Source organism: Silene latifolia, chromosome 7 (genome assembly GCF_048544455.1).
Source record: "Silene latifolia isolate original U9 population chromosome 7, ASM4854445v1, whole genome shotgun sequence".
Lineage (NCBI taxonomy): Eukaryota > Viridiplantae > Streptophyta > Magnoliopsida > Caryophyllales > Caryophyllaceae > Silene > Silene latifolia.
In genome coordinates, this window is record NC_133532.1 from 116,041,368 (window position 1) to 116,060,297 (window position 18,930).

The following is an 18,930-nucleotide window of genomic DNA, read 5'->3' on the forward strand; positions in this document are numbered from 1 at the left end:
ATGAAGACTGCTCACCTTGGGTTTCCAAATTTCTTTGGTGTTGATTCTATTGGACGTAGTGGTGGTCTTCTTTTGTATTGGGATAGTGCGGTTGATATTAACATCCTATGTAGTAACCCACGTTTTATCTTTTGTAAATTGGGTTTTAGGATACCGCAGGGTGTGTATAATGATATGTACATTATGTTTATATATGGGGAATCCAAGTTTCAGTATCGATCTGTTTTATGGGATACAATTTCTAATGTGATTTTGGGTTGTTCTCCTTTTCTTGTAATCGGAGACTTTAATCAGGTTGAATTGCACTCGGATAAATTTGGTGGTTCGTGCTCTATTCGGGGTCAGGTTGATTTCACGTCTTGGAAACTACAAAACAGTTTGGTTGATATTCCGTTTTTTGGTCCTCGGTTCACATGGATGAATGGACAATATGGAAATGACTGTATTATGGAACGACTTGATCGAGCTTACGCATCACAAGATTGGTTTGATATGTTTCCTCATACCTCTCTGTTAAATTTACCTATTCTTATTTCGGATCATTCCCCGATTATCTTACATTTTTTTCCCTCTCATAATGCTACTAAACGACCGTACCGTATAGATAACTGGTGTTTACATTTGCCTGAAGTTGTCAATCTTGTGAGTTTAGCGTTTCAAACACCTGTGCTTGGATCATTACCCTATGTGCTCTCACGAAAGTTGGCTTCTGTGCGCTTTGCTATCCTAAATTGGGTTATTCAGCACCGCATTTGTTATGGTATTAATTGGTCGTCCATTGAGAAGGATCTTGAAATTTCAGCAACGGATATTTCTGATTTGGCTACGGCTTCTAATTACCAAGTGCTTCGTTCTAACCAACTTCAAACTATTTCCAAGCAACATGGATATTGGCTTCAACGTGTTAAGCTACGTAAGGAAGTTTTGGATGGTTTACCAACTCGATTTCTGTTTAATAGAGTTAGACAACGCATGGCTAAACAGCGCCTTGTTGCCATTCGAACACCAGCTGGAGTCTGGCTCCATGACCCCGCTGAAGTTGAAAGTGAAATTCTTACTTATTTCCGTACTCTTTTGTGTGCCTCAACATCTTCTCCTGCTGCGTCGTCATTTGAATCTACAGAATCGTTCTTGTCAAATTTGGATTTGCCTTCTCTTTCATCTGCTGACTGCTCTGTTTTATCGGCGCCTTTCTGTGATAATGATGTCCTACGTGCCCTGCGGAACATGGATGGTTCAAAATCGCCTGGCCCAGATGGAATTACACCCCGGTTTTACCAATATTTTTGGCCTCAGATTGGTAGTCTTGTGTCCGCCGCAGTGGTACAATTTCTTAATTCTGGAGTTATGCTGAAAGAGTGGAATTGCACGCACATTGTACTTATTCCAAAAATTGACCATCCTGAGTTGGTTACTCATTACCGTCCTATTAGCCTATGCAACGTTATTTACCGTATTGCTTCTAAGTGCCTTGCAAATAGGCTAAAATTGGTGATTCCTTCGATTATCTCGGATTCTCAACAAGCTTTTATTCCGGGTCGATTAATGTCTGATGGTTGTCTTGTGGCACATGAAGTTTTGCATTACATCAACAAGACAAAGGGAGGAACTAACTGCTATGCTGTGCTGAAATTGGATATGAGTAAGGCTTTTGATCGCGTTTCTTGGCATTTCCTTATGGCACTAATGCGACATATGGGTTTTCCAACTCACTGGCGTAATATTGTCTGGGAATGCATTTCAACGGTTTCCTATCGGATTCTAGTGAATGGCGCCCCTTCTGCTGCAATGCACCCATCATCTGGCCTTCGTCAGGGGGACCCTATCTCCCCTTACTTGTTTATTATTTGCATGGAAGTTCTTTCTCGTCAACTTGCAAGGGCTGAAAGGATGAAAACCCTTACTGGGATCAAAATTTCGAGATATGCGCCTACACTATCGCATTTGTTTTATGCGGATGATGCGCTATTATGTTGTAAAGCCACACACAATTCTTTTGAGGCTCTGAGGGATTTACTCAAGGATTTCGAGCTTGTGTCCGGTCAAATGATTAATCTGGATAAGTCCTACATTAAATTTAGTCCGAACACACCGGAGGACTTCCGGACACATTTGACGTCTATCCTGAAGATGCCCACGGTTTCGTCCTTTGGTGACTATTTGGGTGTTCCTATTGATATTCCTCGGAAAAGGTCTGAAGTGTTCTTTCCGTTAATTGATAAGATTACTACTCGTATTGCGTCATGGACTGCACTTCATCTAAGCCAACCAAGTAAGCTTATTATTATCTCTGCTATCCTGCTAGCTTCGCTAAATCATATTTTATCCTGTGTCCCTATCCCACTTGGTGTCTGCCGCAAAATTGATGCTCTGATTGCGGCGTTCTGGTGGCGAAGTGATTGGAGGAAAAATACAATCCACTGGCTTAAGCGTGATATTTTACATGCTCCCAAGGAATATGGTGGTCTTGGAATTAAAAATACTTTCCTGTTAGGTCAATCTTTGCTCCTCAAAAACTTTTGGCGCATTACTTCGCAACCCACTACCTTACTCGCAAAGCTTTGGTCTTCAAAATATCAGAAGGATTTGCCTATTCCAAATTCCAGGTCTGTGATTTCAAATGCATCTTACTCTTGGTCAGGGGTATGTCGTGCTGTGAATGTATCTCGAGATGCAATCTGTTGGAAGCTTGGAAGTGGTAAATTAGTTAATATTTGGGCAAGTCGTTGGGTAAATGGAGATATACCCACACCTGTTTCACCTGCTCCAGACCCACCACCACAGTTATCATCCTTCACTTATGATTCTGGCGAATGGAATCCGAATATGCTCTTCCGTTATTTTTCTCCCAACACTGCAAAATCAATTATTGCTATGGAACCTCCAACACCTGATATTGATGACTTCATTTATTGGAAATTTACTGAAGACGGAGTTTACACAGCTAAGTCCGGATACTTCTTCCTTTGGTCACAATCTTCGGCTGCTTCTTCTGCTCGACCTATGGCGGAATGTTTTCCTTGGCATATAGTGTGGAGGAAGACGCTGTCTTGCAAAATGTCACTTCTGCTTTGGCGAATGCTGCATAATATTTTACCAACCAACGTCAATTTGATATCACGCGGCATGAATATTGTACCCGCCTGTCCCTTCTGTCATGCTTCATCAGAGTCTATGGATCATTTATTCAGATCATGTTTGATCACACAACACTTATGGAAATCCTCTACGCTTGGTATTAATTCAATGGCGAACCCCAGTACCCCCTTTACCTCTTGGCTTACGGATTTATTATCATATTTTTCACGACAGTCTTATGGTTCGACCAAAGATGCTACATTGATTTACTTCTGCTGCTTGCTCCGTGCAATTTGGGCATCCCGTAACTTGATTGTCTTCCAAAGTTTTCCTATGGATCCTGGACTTGTTTATCGTCTCACTGATGACCTGGTATGTTCTAATACTCAGCTTCAAATGGCCAGGACTGCTTTTATGGCTACTGCTGTTTGCTCTTTTCCTCTTTCTATTACAGGCTCACCTCCATTTCCTCCGGTTGGAATCTCTATGTATGTGTCTACTCATCGGGTACGAGCTTCTACAGTTTACACTTGTCTGTGCTTGGACTCAGTCTTGGGATCTCCTACCTATTTCACTATTCCTGCGCGCTCATCATTTATTGCTTCTGCTAGAGGGCTTCTTAAGGCTATGAAGTCTGCCCATCAGGCTAACTATAGTCAGGTTACTTTCCATGTTACATGTCGAAAATTATCTTCTGTTCTGGCAACCACATTGCCAGTACCAATAGATGTACGGAACTCTCTTCTTCAGATTCGTACGTTGTTTGTACTCCATCCTTTATGGTCTGTAAGCCTTGCAACAGGCTAACTTTCGATGTATCTTTCTTTATGTTTAATATAAGGTGTTTATTGTTGTCAAAAAAAAAAAAAAAAAAAAAAAAAAAAAAAAAGTAATGGTACTCTTTAGATAATTATTGGTTGGGATGGAGATTGGAGAAGGGAGAGAGTAGTCATAGTTGCCCAATTATCCACCACCACTCCTCATGATACGATTCTTTCACTAGGGACACGTGATGTATAATTGTAAATCACATAAACTCAATAATTAAGAGCATGTAAGTATGGATTGTAGCTTCTGACAATCCAAGATTCCAAGGGATTATGATAAAATGATTGGAGTATTATCTTTATAAGTTAAGTGATTATAATGCTACAAAAGCTGGCAACAAATCTGTCAGTCTTGTAGTATAGTGTATTTAGGCTTTGTTCTTTCTAGCATAATTTCAGCTCATCTCAGTTTAGTTTAACTTTATTCATTTCAGTTCAATTTAATTTAGCTTATTTCTTCATAAATTATTTATTTATTCAGTTTAGTTCAATTTCATTAAATTCAGTTTAGTTTAACTCAGTTTTTTTCAGTTGAAAAATTAGTGTTAGTTTCTGCTTAATATTACTTTTTACTCCACATCTATTAAGTCAACCACCGATATTTATGTTATATACAAGTAATCATTTAAGACATGTCATATTCGTCTGAACCTTGAGATAGAGCAAGTGTTATGTATAAAACAAAAACAAAATGCATTGAGATTAACAAAACATTTATCCAATCTATACAAATGAAGTTTTATACGACCCATTTTATTATTAAAACGAACATATTCCTTTTAAGGAAGACATATTGGTTATATTACTTGTCTAATATTTCTAACCAATAATAAGCAACACGTAAGGGTGTGCAATACAAAATTGAGTTGAACTTAACTTAACTGAAGTAAATTGTACAAAGTCGATCTAAACTGAATTAAATTTATAAGAAATGAAATTAAATCCAAAAAAAACATTAAGACTCTGTTTGGCAAGACATTTCAGGTACCTGATTTGGTCAAAATAGCTTATTTGACCAGAATTTCAGGTACCTTATTTTTTCGTAAGCGTTTAGCAAGTAGCTAGCTTATTTAACCAAATAAACTACTTAAAATGAAATGTTACCTAGAGTAACATTTGAGATTTCAGGTACCTAATTTGCTTTTATTTTACTTTTTTTTGTCCCTTATATCTATACTATTAAATAATTATCATATTCTTTTATGTCATTTCATCAAAATCAGTTACATTTTCAGTTAGTTTGCCAAACATTTTTTTTTATATAATCAGTTACCTTATCAGTTTCTAATTTTTAACTACCTTATGAGTTACCTTTTTAAATTTTAGCTACTTTTTTAGGTTTTATCTACCTTTTCAGCTAGTTTAAAAAACAGAGCCTAAATATACAACAATTTCAGCAAGATTTATCTTAATTGCTAGTAGTCCACAATATACATATAGCTACATGGGAGTATACTATTTTTCTCGCGAATAATCGAGCCATAGGTCATAACAACTTCACAAATTCTCATTTGTGACGGATATATCCGTCACAAGCTTGCGATGGGTCAAGTATTATCCATGTGAGATGGATAAGACAAAAGCAGAATATCTAGGGAGTAACATTCTGTTTTGTCTTATCTACCCACATAGGTATTACCTGTCCCGTCGTAAACTTGTGACGTGTATGCCCGTCACAAGAAAGACTTGCTCTTACAACTTAGGGCGAGAGGGATTTGAATGAACCTTAAAACTTACTGTCCATAATATCTATATCTTAATCACGAACTAAAATAAGTTATTTTCGGTACATAGTGAAATAACTATAGTAGTGAAGTAGTATAGCTTCCTAACAATTAGAGAAGTGGAGATTAACAACTTTAAAGAATTTGGGATTTGTCGACATAAAGAAAGGAATTGATGATAAGATGTTGTACCTAAACAAATACTCCAAAGTCTAATAAAGGAAACTAATGGTGGAAGAATACTTGTGGCTTAAAACTAGAGAAAAATTGAAGAATTTAGATTACTTGCTTTACTTAGCTTGCCTAATATCCTAATTCTTAATACACGTGTTTAATCACCTAATTTACGGTCACCACTTGTACTCACTCTATGTGTAGCGTGGAGTGACATACTTAAGTCTTGCAAATGCTCTACGTAATCCTATCCTTTTTTGAGTTCAATTATCAAAAACGGTAAATATTGTGTGAGACGGTTTTACTGTAACATTGTGCCTTGCAAAAGCTCTACGTAGATGGTTCTCATTTATTAGCAATAATAGTTATTTTATAAAAGTGGACCGTCTTACTTTGTCACACCGTCTTGTTCTATAGTATATTTTTTTATCAAATATGTTATGCAAAGCGACTTTGCATACTGTTTTTGATCTAGGGTAATGTTTTTCTACGATGTACCCCTTTGTTTTCTAGGATTCTACGATAAACTCTCTCGGTTTTTCAAAATCACACAAAATACCCCGAACTCAATAAATTGTTTTACGAGTACCCTAAATGCTAAAATTATGATTTTAAATAATATATTTAGGTGATTTTAGTTGATTACTCATCCAAAGTTCGTAAAGTCATCAATATAATCCTTATTTTCTCATCAATGTACAATTTGTTGTAAGAATATGTAAACATTATAAACTCAAATTTGGATAATTAGGGTATTTTAAGTGCTAATCTTGGAGTTTAGGGGTATTGACAACTTTCCGCAAGTTATTCTAGACTTAGCGGAGTTTGATATGAAATAAAATTCCCCACATTTCGTTTGTATCTTGGAAAAAGGTGCTAATTTTGGAATTTAGAGGTATATCAAATATTACTTAAAAATCGAAGATATATGTTAGAATTCAGGAAAATTAGAAACACACTTTAAAAAAAATTCGATCGTTTTATGACGAGTTTTTCAATATTAGTTGGTCTTCCTTCAGATAGACCATTTTGGTCTGAAACAATAAGACGAGATTTTGTTACCAGTTGATAACCAAATGTGACCACTCCTGAAAAAACAAGTTACCATAAGCTGTAACACTGACATTTGACCATAAAATGGTCACAAAATCCCATCTTATTATTTCAGACCAAAATAACTGTCTGAAACAAGAATTTGTGTTTGAATAAACATATTGTAAATGTGTATATTTAAGCTCTCGTTAATTGTTACCCCTTCACTTAAAACTCTCACACTTTTGTGACTAAGTCCTTTATATGTTGGATAAGTTTAGGAATATCATTCGATCACTTGTGGACTTATTAGCTCCATGACACCATGAGGTTCTCATAATTACGCCATGTGACCATAAAGTTTAGAAAGATCTAGGCACTTTCTTATTTCTAAACTTACTCCTATTATATAGGAGTATGGACAATACGCATTGTGCTAGCTTGGTTAAGGAAGAAAACTTGTTATAGCAATAGTTTATGTAGGTGGCTAACTTGCCACACCCTATTAAAATTAAACTTCAAGGTCAACTAATTTGAAAGTTGTTTCAGTAGATAGGTCTTATATCCACGGGGAATAGGTTCGGTCAAGACTCGGTTGCCTATCGATTTGGTCTTATGTGAGAGTTGAGACGTTATAAATTGAAATTGGGGTTGAACGAGGAAATTAAATAACAAAAATTAAAATAAGTAATGCAATGATAAAAGATCACGATTTACGACAGACAAGAAGAAAGAAACTAGGGTTGGCCTGGATAGTTGAACGATAAAGGATATAATCATGTAATGGAGTCAAGATAGTCGGTCCAATTAGACTTGGTCACACCCTCTCTATCTTATGACCGTCTTAGGTTAGGACGGAGGTAAAACACTATAAACATGCTACTTATAGTTGGTCAAAAGTTATCATCAAATGACAGGGTTATTGAACGGTTAAGATAGAGCACGCCTACAAAGAAATTAATCAGGCCAATTCATGATTGACTCGCTAATCGAGGGGTTAGTTCATCCACATATCTAGTCATTTTGGAAGATCGATCCATCCCTCAGAGCTCCGCACTATTCTCTACGAAGATGTTCTTGGAGTAGTTATTCTGCGTGTAATAGCTGGCTAAATTTTCTTTTAGAGTTAAAAATCTATTGTACCAAAAAAAAAATCCATGTTAGTCTTACCCCATTTCCAATCAAATTGGACTACATACCGGCAAATAAATTATACATGAAAATAGTAGTGACAATAAGAAAACTTGGGAAATACTCTTAATCGTGTCTCCATATTTAGACGTTGAAATTTGAGACCTAACGATTAACGAATAATGACGTAAAACTTTATGACGTAGAGGCAATAAACATCACTAGTTATTACGTCAAAATTCATAAGAGGCAGCATATGATCATGTTTATGGAGTTGTTTACAAATTTAAAGCATATGCATGTGATTATGCAATAAGTCCATCTATAGTTCAGTCCTACCTTAATTAGTTTGTGTAGTATCCTTACTTTAATTTGATAGTTTGATTCATACTTAAATAAGGTTTTGGTGGGTTTGGTTAGGCATGCATTTGCAATTCCTAGACTGGTACCGCCAGTGATCGGTTAGTGTCTCTTAAAGTATCCGTCTTAACATTGAAACGAGTCAAATATTATAGTATTATTTTATTAAATCTTACTCCTTCCTATACACCATTTTCTTCCCCTTTCTTTTTTGCACAAGAAATAAGAATTGAATTTGAATCACATAAAACACACTACCCCACATGCTATTGAAGTTGGACCACACAATTCAACCCAAAAAAGGAAATACGGAAGAAAACATGAATATTCCGTAAAAGGAAATAAGGAAGAAAATGGTGAATAGGAGGGAGTATAAGACAAATCTTTTGCTTTTTTCATGGATTCTGCTTTTGTCGTATTATTACTACTTGACCCGTCTAATTAACTTAAGACGGAAACATCTGTCTTAAATAAGAATTTGTGATCAGTGATTTAGTTTACAAGTTTTAAGGTAAAATTTCTAAATTATTTCACGTAGATATTAAACTCAAAAATTTATAATGTAATTAAAAAACAAATGCATATAAACTTAGTTAAATTTGAATCTTGATTTCAAAAGATTAAAATATAACTTAGAAATTTTAAACACTTAGAAAAAATACACGGAGTACATAAATTCAATTAGATTTGATATGATTATTGTATAATGCTATTATATTGAACTTAATAGTCAGGAGTCTTTTGGTTGCATGTATGAAGTTGCATTGTCTAGGAAGTGATAGATCATATGATTTTAGAATTCATGTAAATTAAAAAAAAAATGTGGTTTGGTTATTGCAGGAAGGAAATGCAATTCATGTACGTATTTCCACTTACCTAGGGCTCTAGTAAGACTTAGGTAAGTAACTTCCTCCCTTATAGAGGAATTGGAGTTCTTAGATAATTCTATTCTATTTCATGTGAATTGGGGTAACCAAACAAGTTACCCATTTTGCAATTTACATGAATTGTAATTTCTGTGTTATTTAATGAATAACCGAACGACCCATATGTATAATCCCATTTCTGGTTTCCCATGCATTTGATGTTGTTGATCTCTTTATTTCTTAGGATTTTTTTGGTGCTTTCTCTCGAATTCTTTGTTAAATTGGTGTTAAGACAAATTTTAAAGACATTATTGGTTAATAATCACCTATCATGACCTAAATATTGTTTGATATCTTTTTTATAATAAATTAGGTAGTTAATTGATGCCTTGATGGGGATGGCGCAATACATTTAGTGTGAAAATTATATATTTTGCATTAGATTATTAGGTAAACTACTTTTATCTCAAAATAAAATTAATCAAATAACCCCTTCATCGGGTGATTATTATATTCTTTTCCTCTCATTTTTCATTTCTCTAACATCACTTCCAATAGAGCAATTAGACATCCATATGTTTTTTATTTTTATTTTGAAATTATAAGTACTACTCCCTCCGTCCCGGTCATTTATTGTCCTTTTCCATTTTAGGGTGTCTCAGTCATTTGTTGTCCTTTCTATTTTAGGAATGCATTTGATGAACAATTTGCTCATTCACACTCAATTTGGTCCACATGTCATTTAGTAATTGACCATCTCCTATTTTCTTGGTCTTTGTGCCAAAACAAAAGGACAACAAATGACCGGGATGGAGGGTGTATAATCTTATCTATATAAATTCAGAAGACAATACTCATTGTACAGCGCGCCACGTCATAAATGCATTTTTTTTTTTGGAAAATTCAGGTTATGGTGGGACCCATGAGTGTGCAACGTATTTAATTATTAAGATATCCGTCTTTTCAAACATGCGATAAATTCCCTCTCGCAACAAATTATATAAAATCATCTTATGGAATACTTCTTCGAATTAATATTATGATAAAATTTTATACATTCCGTGTAAAGAAAATGCATAACATTTACGCAGAATTAATTACAAATGCGAGTAAATGTGATTAAATTACATAATTTTTAAAACAAAATTACACAATAAAATTAAATAATTTTAGAAAGGAATTACAGTTATATACGGGATCGAACATACAACGGAAATGAATTACAAAAATAAATTACATGTATTTTTGTTAATATTATTGTACCACAAAATCATAACATAATTTTTTAAAAGTACAGGGTACAATTTTTTTTTTTTCAAAAAACAATAATAACGGCATATGTACTTGGAATATAAAACTCGGCATCTGAACTATCAGCCGCGCACACCGAAATTGGTAGGTGACAATGATAGGCATAATAGAAATGCAAAAACAAATATACATAAAAAAGCATTAATTTTGGCTCAAATACATACCCGTGCAATTTTGCACGGGTTTAAAACTAGTTTATATGAGAACGAACCGTTTTCCTAGGCATTGCGCAAGAGAAAGAAATGCAAAATCATACTTTTTGTTGCAAAATCATATATTAGACAAATTTTTGTTTCAAACGATCACTTTTTGTCTGAAACTTCAAACAAGCATATGTACCACATTAGTACAGCCAATGTTACAACTTATGCTAACTTGTTTTTCAATAGTTGTTACATTTGATTGTAAAATAGTTATAAAAAACTCGTCTCATTACTTCATTCCAGAATGATCTGTCTGAAGCAATACCAACTGATAAATATAAATTTATTTAATAGTGTCAATGATACTTTATTTTTATTTTATTTTCAGAAATTTAGCATTTTTTTAATAGGGTAAGAAGAGGAATAATAACATTATAAATTTTTATTTCAAATCAATCAAAAAGTTATAATTAGACTCGCAAAACAATAAGACGAATCTATCAATTTTTTTCTCTCATATTTACAAACGGAATAAAAGATAAAAGATTATTATATATTCCTTTCTTACGGTCACTCGAATCCTTTTTATCCAAACAAACCCTAATTCGCCACAAAGGCACAAACCAATACTCCGTACCAAATAATATTTGTTGCTCGATGGCTGGGATTCGTACCCGTAAAGCATTCGCAATCAGCCAATCAATGCAATACGTGGTAGTAATTGACTTAATGGTATCCGAGATCATATTTCAATCAAAGATTTAGTAGTGTCAAGCATGCCAATATATTTGGTATATATCATTTTATGAAATCGCTTAATGTCACCATAATTATGTAGGATAATGACCATCATACATATAATACAAAGTATCTTTGTCCAAGTACCAAAGTTAAATCTCCTCACAACAATCGTCATTAACCGTAGTACACTCTCCGTCTCAATTATTTATTGATATCTGTTATATTATTCAAAAGAGATATTTAATCAAAGATAAATAAATAATTGGAATGGATAAAGTAGAATACTAAGCTAATAGTACCGTGATCTCGTGTCGACAGGATTATGTTTTCGATGTAATAATTTGGATTATGTTATTCCTAGTTAAAGTGTTGGATGTACGATTAAAATGTAAACATGACTTGGTCATGACAAATTAAGAACGGTTTTTCTAATGCGTGCCCTTAGGGCACACATTAATACTTAGTTAGGCATAGGTTAAGCATTATCCATAATTAAGATTCTCATATTTACCTTAATTATCTTTTCTTTTTCTCTCTCCTAAATATTTTTTTCCTCCCACCAATATCTCTCCCTTTCTCCTAAATATTCTCACGTATGATTTTTCATAAGTTATGAAATTTGACTTTTTTTTTGAGTATTGTTACTCAAATTCATACCCAACTTTTTTTGTAATCCACTACAATCATTTTCTCAATGAAAATTATAACTTAGAACATAAAAAAGTAAAACAAATGTAATTATAAATTTCTAAAATACAAAAAATAAATTAAATGTACACCAAATACGATAAAACATCTAAATTTATTCTAGTTCTTTATACAAAAAAAATTGGGATTCAAGCCTTCTCGTACTTGGGCATCTTTTTTCCCTCTTCTTAGCGGCAATTTCAAGTGACATTATTATGCTACTGAGTACATGACTCTTCAATCTTCATAGTGCTGTACAATTAAAACACGAGTGCGAGCCTCACATACCGTACACTTGACCTACAAACACAAGTCATATACCAAATTAGCATTTTTAATCCAATAATGAATCATGGATGGCAATAGTCTGTTGATCCATCTACATGCTTATTAATAAATAACACCATCCAAAGCATGCTTGGCGAATTATTACGGAACAAATGCACAATCAATTGATTTTTATTGGTGTTTAAGATACAACAATTTATATTGAAAACAAATACCTAAAGAAAAACCACGTACCTGCAGAGTCTTGTTCGTTGCATCAGAATCGATTTAGATTGATCATCATTGATTTGGGATAGATGAAAAAATGATTTAAAAAATATGTATAAATTTTAGTGATGAATAAGTTATGTAGAATTTTTTTTTTTACGGTGGGAGGGAAAGATATTGGTGGGAGGAAAAAATATTTAGGAGAGAGGAAAATAAAATATAATTAAGGTAAATGAGAGAATCTTAATTATGGATAATGCTTAACCTATGCCTAACTAAGTATTAATGTGTGCCCTTAGGGCACGCATTAGAAAAACCGATATTATAAAGCTTCTAAACTCACCCACTTAAAAATTTAAGAAAGCTCTGAAAAATTATACACAAGCTCAAGTTAGCTATAAGTTAATTATACGATATTATTATACTATTGGAGGTATAATGTTATTTGTGCAGTAATGTTTTGTAAATGAATCTAGTATAGTTGCATAATACAGTAACTGTTTCTTAGATATAGACGACCTATATATCTAAATCTAAACTAAGTGCATGGAACTTTCGTCTGACAAATTTCTTTTGGATTTAGCTATACATGCACATTGATTTGTAATTTCCTTATATTTTAATCTTCAAATTAAAGTCATACCCAGCCACCATAGACCACACTATTAACCAATGCAGCTTCCTCACAAACTAACTTGACCTAGAAAAATACAAAGGGAAATATAATAAATCACTTCCATAAGTTTGATACTGTGTCCAATTAAATCCTTTAATTTATAAATATAGTAAAATGGCCCATAAATTTCTTTTTATGTGCAATTAACTATTTAACCACATATCTTATTTTTAAGAATAAAACTTGCTAACTAAATATTTTATTATTATTGAAAATCATAATTATTGAGATTTTAATCTTAAAATTCGTGATTATTAAAAAGCATGTTCAAATATTTTATTTATTTATTTATTTTGGTGGAAAATGTTCAATATGAGAATTGTTAATTAAGTAACAATGAAAAGTTACATGACCAAATTTTTGTTTATACTAAATTTGGTTCACATTTTTCGTTGAATATGTAAATAGTATATGTAATTTTTAATAAATATATCTAAAATAGTTTTTATAATGGTAAACAATAGGTTTTAGTTAAAAAATGGTAAAACACTTGATTTGTGCTTAATTTGCTACGAGTGAAACTTAGGGGACTCATTTGCACATAGTCCATAAGTTATGGGAGTAATTTGTTACATCCCCGAAAATACAAATATATACTTCCCATTTTAATCATTTATTTACATTTAATAAAATAACTATGATAAAGAATAAAATGGGTAAATAAATAAAAGAGACGAATATGTTAATAATTCACAAGAAGTATCTCTTAAGACAACAGTATCCATCTCAAGGTGTAAACAGGTTAAGGGCTTAAGGCCCTGGTTGGCAAGACATTTCAGGTACTTGAATTGGTCAAAGTAGCTTATTTGACCAAAATTTCAGGTACCTTATTTTTTTTGTACGCGTTTGCCAAGTAATTATTTAACGAAATAAGCTACCTAAAATGAAATGCTACCTAAAGTAGCATTTGAGATTTCAGGTACCTGATTCGATTTGATTTCTCATTTTTACCCTTTAAATCAATACTACGTATTAAATAATTATCATATCCTTTTACGTCATTTCATCAAAATCAGTTACCTTTTCAGTTAGTTTGCCAAACATTTTTTTATATAATCAACTACCTTATCAGTTCCTAATTTTCAGCTATCTTATCAGTTACCTTTTCAGGTTTCAGTTAACTTTTCAGTTTTCAACTACCTTTTCAGTTAGTTTTACCAAATAGAGCCTAAATATGCTTTTTCTTTTTGTCTCATCTAACATACTTGATTTCTTTTCAGATTAAGACGAACATTAGTAGTAAAATTGATTAAACTTTACCGATTCTTGATTTTCTTAACCAGGTTAAAAAAAATTAAAAAATATTAGTGAAATCTTCAACAATTCTTCTAATTTGATGATGCTACACCAAAGATTTATATAATATATCTTAAAACAATAATAAAAATTGGGTTCTCCTGGTAATTTTGTGTTTTTTCAAATTATACTACTGCGTAATCAAGTTGCCCCTAAGCACCACCTCCAATACATGCGATTGTTAGGGAGGATGGTAATTGGAACATAACAACACTCAGAAAATATTTTCATGCTACTTCGCTCCAGTGCATCATCAACATGGAGCCACCTAATGTCAATATAGACGATTTCATTTACTGGAAATATACCAGCGACGGACTATATTCAGTTAGCTCAGCTTACAAGATTCTTATTGCTGAAAAGGCTAAAACCGATGCAAATGTGCCTGTTAGATTTTGGCGCCAATTATGAAAGCTAAAGCTACACCCTTGCTGCAAGCTTTTTGCATGGAGATTGATGCATAATGCTTTACCAACAAAGGAACTACTACTGCAAAAAGGTTTACAGATCTCACCCCATTGTGTCTTATGTAAGCGACATCCAGAAACAGTTGATCACCTGTTCAGGCATTGTGAAGTTGCTCAAGTTATATGGAAAAGTGGTGATTTAGGACTACGTGCGTCTATGAATCCACACATACCATTACGACAATGGATATCGGAGCTTCTCTTTTACATTATGAAGAATGAACGTCATCACTCTAGATACAGCATAACCATTTTCTTTTCTACTTTATGGGCCATTTGGTTAGCCAGAAATGAGATAGAGTTCCAGAAGAGGAATGTTACTCCGCACCAAATACTAAATCGTAGTAAGGAGCTTACACATCGACAACTCTTATTATTTAGTATTGAAAGGATACCACAACCACCATCAAATTGGCGGTCTACATATGATGAAGACCACTACATACAAGTGGCAGCAATACGTGGTAAGCAATATGGAATTTCAGGAATTGCTTTGTTTTCAGAGGACACTAGGGAGTTACATGGGACAACAATTCGATCGTCTTCCCTTGTTCATGCACAATCGACAACATTACTTCTAGCTTTGCAATGGGCTTTAACACACAACTTTGCAGAAGCCATCTTTCTCACTCCCTCTCAACAACTTGTCCGAGCTCTTAGTGTTAACGCCAAAATTTCGGTTCACATTTGCAATACCATAGTTAAAATTAAGGAATATAGTTATAGGTTTACTAAGTGCCGTTTTCAATTTTGCAATAGTAGCGAAGTTAGGATTGCTCTTGATGTTTCTACTACTTATGCAATGTGTAGTTCTCATAACATGATACTCTTGTAGTTTTCTTATACATTTATATATAAATCGCTTTATTGTTGTCAAAAAAAAAAAAAACCTTACTGTTCAGAAAATTACCTGGAAACTTTATCTTTATAAATAAGAACAACTTCTTCAATCAATTCACGATTGTATATACTACTAGGGTGTATCCCGTGCGAATGCACATTTTTTTAGATTGTCATGTATTTATGACAACAATTAGAGCTAATAGTATTTAAATATACTTTAAATTAGAATTTTAAAATCTACATTTGTTAGTTTGTAATATTAAGAGTTAGAATAGAGAAAATTTGACATTTTTACACGCGTAACTAATTTTTGTCAAATAAGTTATTTATTAAAATAAAATAAAATTTCTACTTTAAGTGAAACAACTTATGATTATTTACACGCGTTTAAAGCCTCCGATGAAGCTTATAGTTGTGATATAAAGGAAAAATATGAAAACCGCACATTAATTCAATTATATGAGTAATATTTTTTTAAAAAAATTGTGAATTTTAAATAGGGTTATTTTACGGGAATAATCCAACCTATGTCTCTTCTTCTCGTATTACTCTGACCTATGTTTTAACTCATATTAATCTGACCTATACACACATCCTTCTCATAATACACTAGGTAACCGACTACTTGTTTGTCCGGTCATACTTTAAAAAACAAAATCATTAAAAACAATATAACATTTTTTAACTAGCTCCTTAGCTCCTTCCCTTATCCCTTCATCGGTTCATCCCATTACGTCATTTCACTTAATTGACGTAGCCTCGTTATGCTCAAATGTGCACAAATAACAATAACCAGCACCGCACAAGAACAATACAATACGCCACCCAATAACAATAACGATCATCAATTCGAAGGATGAATAGAGATTAGGGAAAATTGATTTGGGGATCGTCGTGTTTGCATAAGAAACATATAATTACACAATTGGTACATAGAATACTCCACTAATGGACTACCAAGCTTACTAGGAAGTTGTTCTGCGCCTTCCTAAGCTACTTGATTTGTTGTATTTTCTGCTCCTTCTCGTTACCGTCAACCCTAACTCTCACAACCGCCACACCCGCTAAAACCGTGGGGAATCCACCGATTATCGAGTTTACACGTTAATTCTCGAAGGATTTGTTGCTGGAGGCGTTTATCTCCCTTAAATCGAATTCGCCAGTTGTCGGCGCTCGCGTGTTGAGAGGTCGGTGTTGATAGCGCCGTCGGCGATACAGTGGCGATGAATTTAAGCCTCTTCTTTATGGTTTGTGGTGGTTGGTTATGGAGGAAGGAGGTAAGGGAGTGAAGGGATGGAGAAGATCTAATTAGGTTAACTGATTAGGATTTTTCTGGATTTTGATAAAATTTGAGTTTTGTAATTTGAGAAAAGTATTGATTTAAGAAGATGAAGATTGATAGATAATTGGAAAAAAAAGTCATGAAAAAAAAAATCCCACCAAGTGACCTGTTGGAAAACCTGTAATATCAGGTAAATTATGGGATCGGTTTAGTACAAGTTAAATAATGTTATAGTTCAGATTTTTCTCAGTTAAACATTAGGTTGGATTAATATGAGAAGAGAGGCCTTAGTTTGGATTATTCTTATGAAATAACCCTTTTAAATATAATATTTGTGATATTTAAAATACATGTATTGGAAAAAATGAGATAATAACAAATAAAATACATAAGGCCCAATTATGAAAAGTTGTGATATTTGATAAGATAGTGTGACACATATATTGATCATATATTATATGATCAATATAATATAATTAGGAAGTGTAAGTCGGTAGTAACAAGGCAGAAATTCGACTTAATTTAGGAATTATTATCAACACAAATTATTATATAAGACCATTTTATGTGTAAGACAAGTCTAATTACAAAAAGCCCAATAAAATTCTTTAATAAATTAGTAAAAAAATATTTTATTTTAATAACCTAATGTTTTATATTGATAACTTACTTATTTAAATGTGTCAATATTACTCAGAAAATATCGAGTTATTAAAATAAAATTAAAATACAAATTGATGGGGCATATTCTGCACCCGCTGACCGAGTCAACATATTGAGCAAGGTCAAAGATATCCACAGCAAGTCAACGTCTTAGACTTACCCTAAGCGAGCGCGACTGTCGGCTGTCACTGGGTCTCGGTCGAGCAACTAGCCGGCCGAGAAGCATATCCGCGTACTCACATCCAGTCCCCTCGGCATGGAGTCAACCAGGCCAGCCGGCCTGCCATGGGTCCCCCGGCCGAGGGTAGAACAGTCTTTCCACCTGCTCTGCCACTTGGCCACTACGTGACAAAAGGTGAAAGTCTATAAATACTCTTCAACCCTCATTGAGAAAACGATCCAAATAATCCACAATTCACCCTAATACTCACTATAAATCTGGTACAAACTCCCTTATCTCTCTACAATATACTTTGTCAAGTAACACACAACTTAATCTCTTTAAGTTTACTGACTTGAACGTCGGAGTGAGTTCGCTCGGTACCAAGCCGAGCCCTCAGTTTGTTCATTGTTTCAGGAGAGGCCGAAAGAAAGAGTCAAGCAAAGTCATCATTCTACAAGCTTACGTGGTAACAAATCCTGCTCCGGAATTACACCCGGAACACAAATATAATCTAATGATAAGTTTGGGCTTTTCTCCTATTGGGTCAGTCCTATGCTATAGAACGGTCCTATAAGAGAGTTGCTGTATTATCAATATAGGAAGTACACAACCTAACAACTGTGATAATTTTTTTTTAAAAAAAATACAACTGATGCTACAGTGTTTGTAATTTGATGATACGACAGCGTACCAAAGATTTACATATCTTATACAAGAATAAAAATTCTTATCCTTGATGTGATGAAAATTAAATGACAATCACAGTTAATGACAATCCGTATCGATTTGGATATCTCATGGTAATAATTTACTAAAAAAAATACTCCCATATAATAGTACTTCGTAGTTGTAGTGTACAAGACTACAAGTGTCTAAACCCAAATACATCCAGAATAAATAATTAAATTAATTAATTAAATTGACCTTAGAAAAAGTCCCTACAAAAGCCAGTTCAACTCAACTAATCAATA

General features: G+C 33.6%; 2 protein-coding genes across 2 annotated transcripts; both read left to right on the forward strand.

The window, feature by feature from the left end:
* On the forward strand, nucleotides 1–3,885 carry LOC141590576 (uncharacterized). The gene has a single exon (XM_074411152.1). It carries the CDS (start codon nucleotides 1–3, stop codon nucleotides 3,883–3,885), a length of 3,885 nt encoding a protein of 1,294 aa, XP_074267253.1.
* A 10,914-nt stretch (nucleotides 3,886–14,799) lies between these two features.
* LOC141590577 (uncharacterized) lies at nucleotides 14,800–15,843 on the forward strand. Its single transcript, XM_074411153.1, has 2 exons — nucleotides 14,800–14,928; nucleotides 15,022–15,843. Exons 1-2 carry the CDS (start codon nucleotides 14,800–14,802, stop codon nucleotides 15,841–15,843), a joined length of 951 nt encoding a protein of 316 aa, XP_074267254.1.
* The last annotated feature ends 3,087 nt before the right edge of the window (nucleotides 15,844–18,930 follow it).

Bases quoted from the DNA above. Each gene is read 5' to 3' on its own strand.
- LOC141590576 (XM_074411152.1), top strand. From the start codon at position 1: ATGAAGACTGCTCACCTTGGGTTTCCAAATTTCTTTGGTGTTGATTCT.
- LOC141590577 (XM_074411153.1), top strand. From the start codon at position 14,800: ATGGAGCCACCTAATGTCAATATAGACGATTTCATTTACTGGAAATAT. The intron at 14,929-15,021 runs GTTAGATTTTGG...TTACCAACAAAG, and splicing joins AAACCGATGCAAATGTGCCT to GAACTACTACTGCAAAAAGG.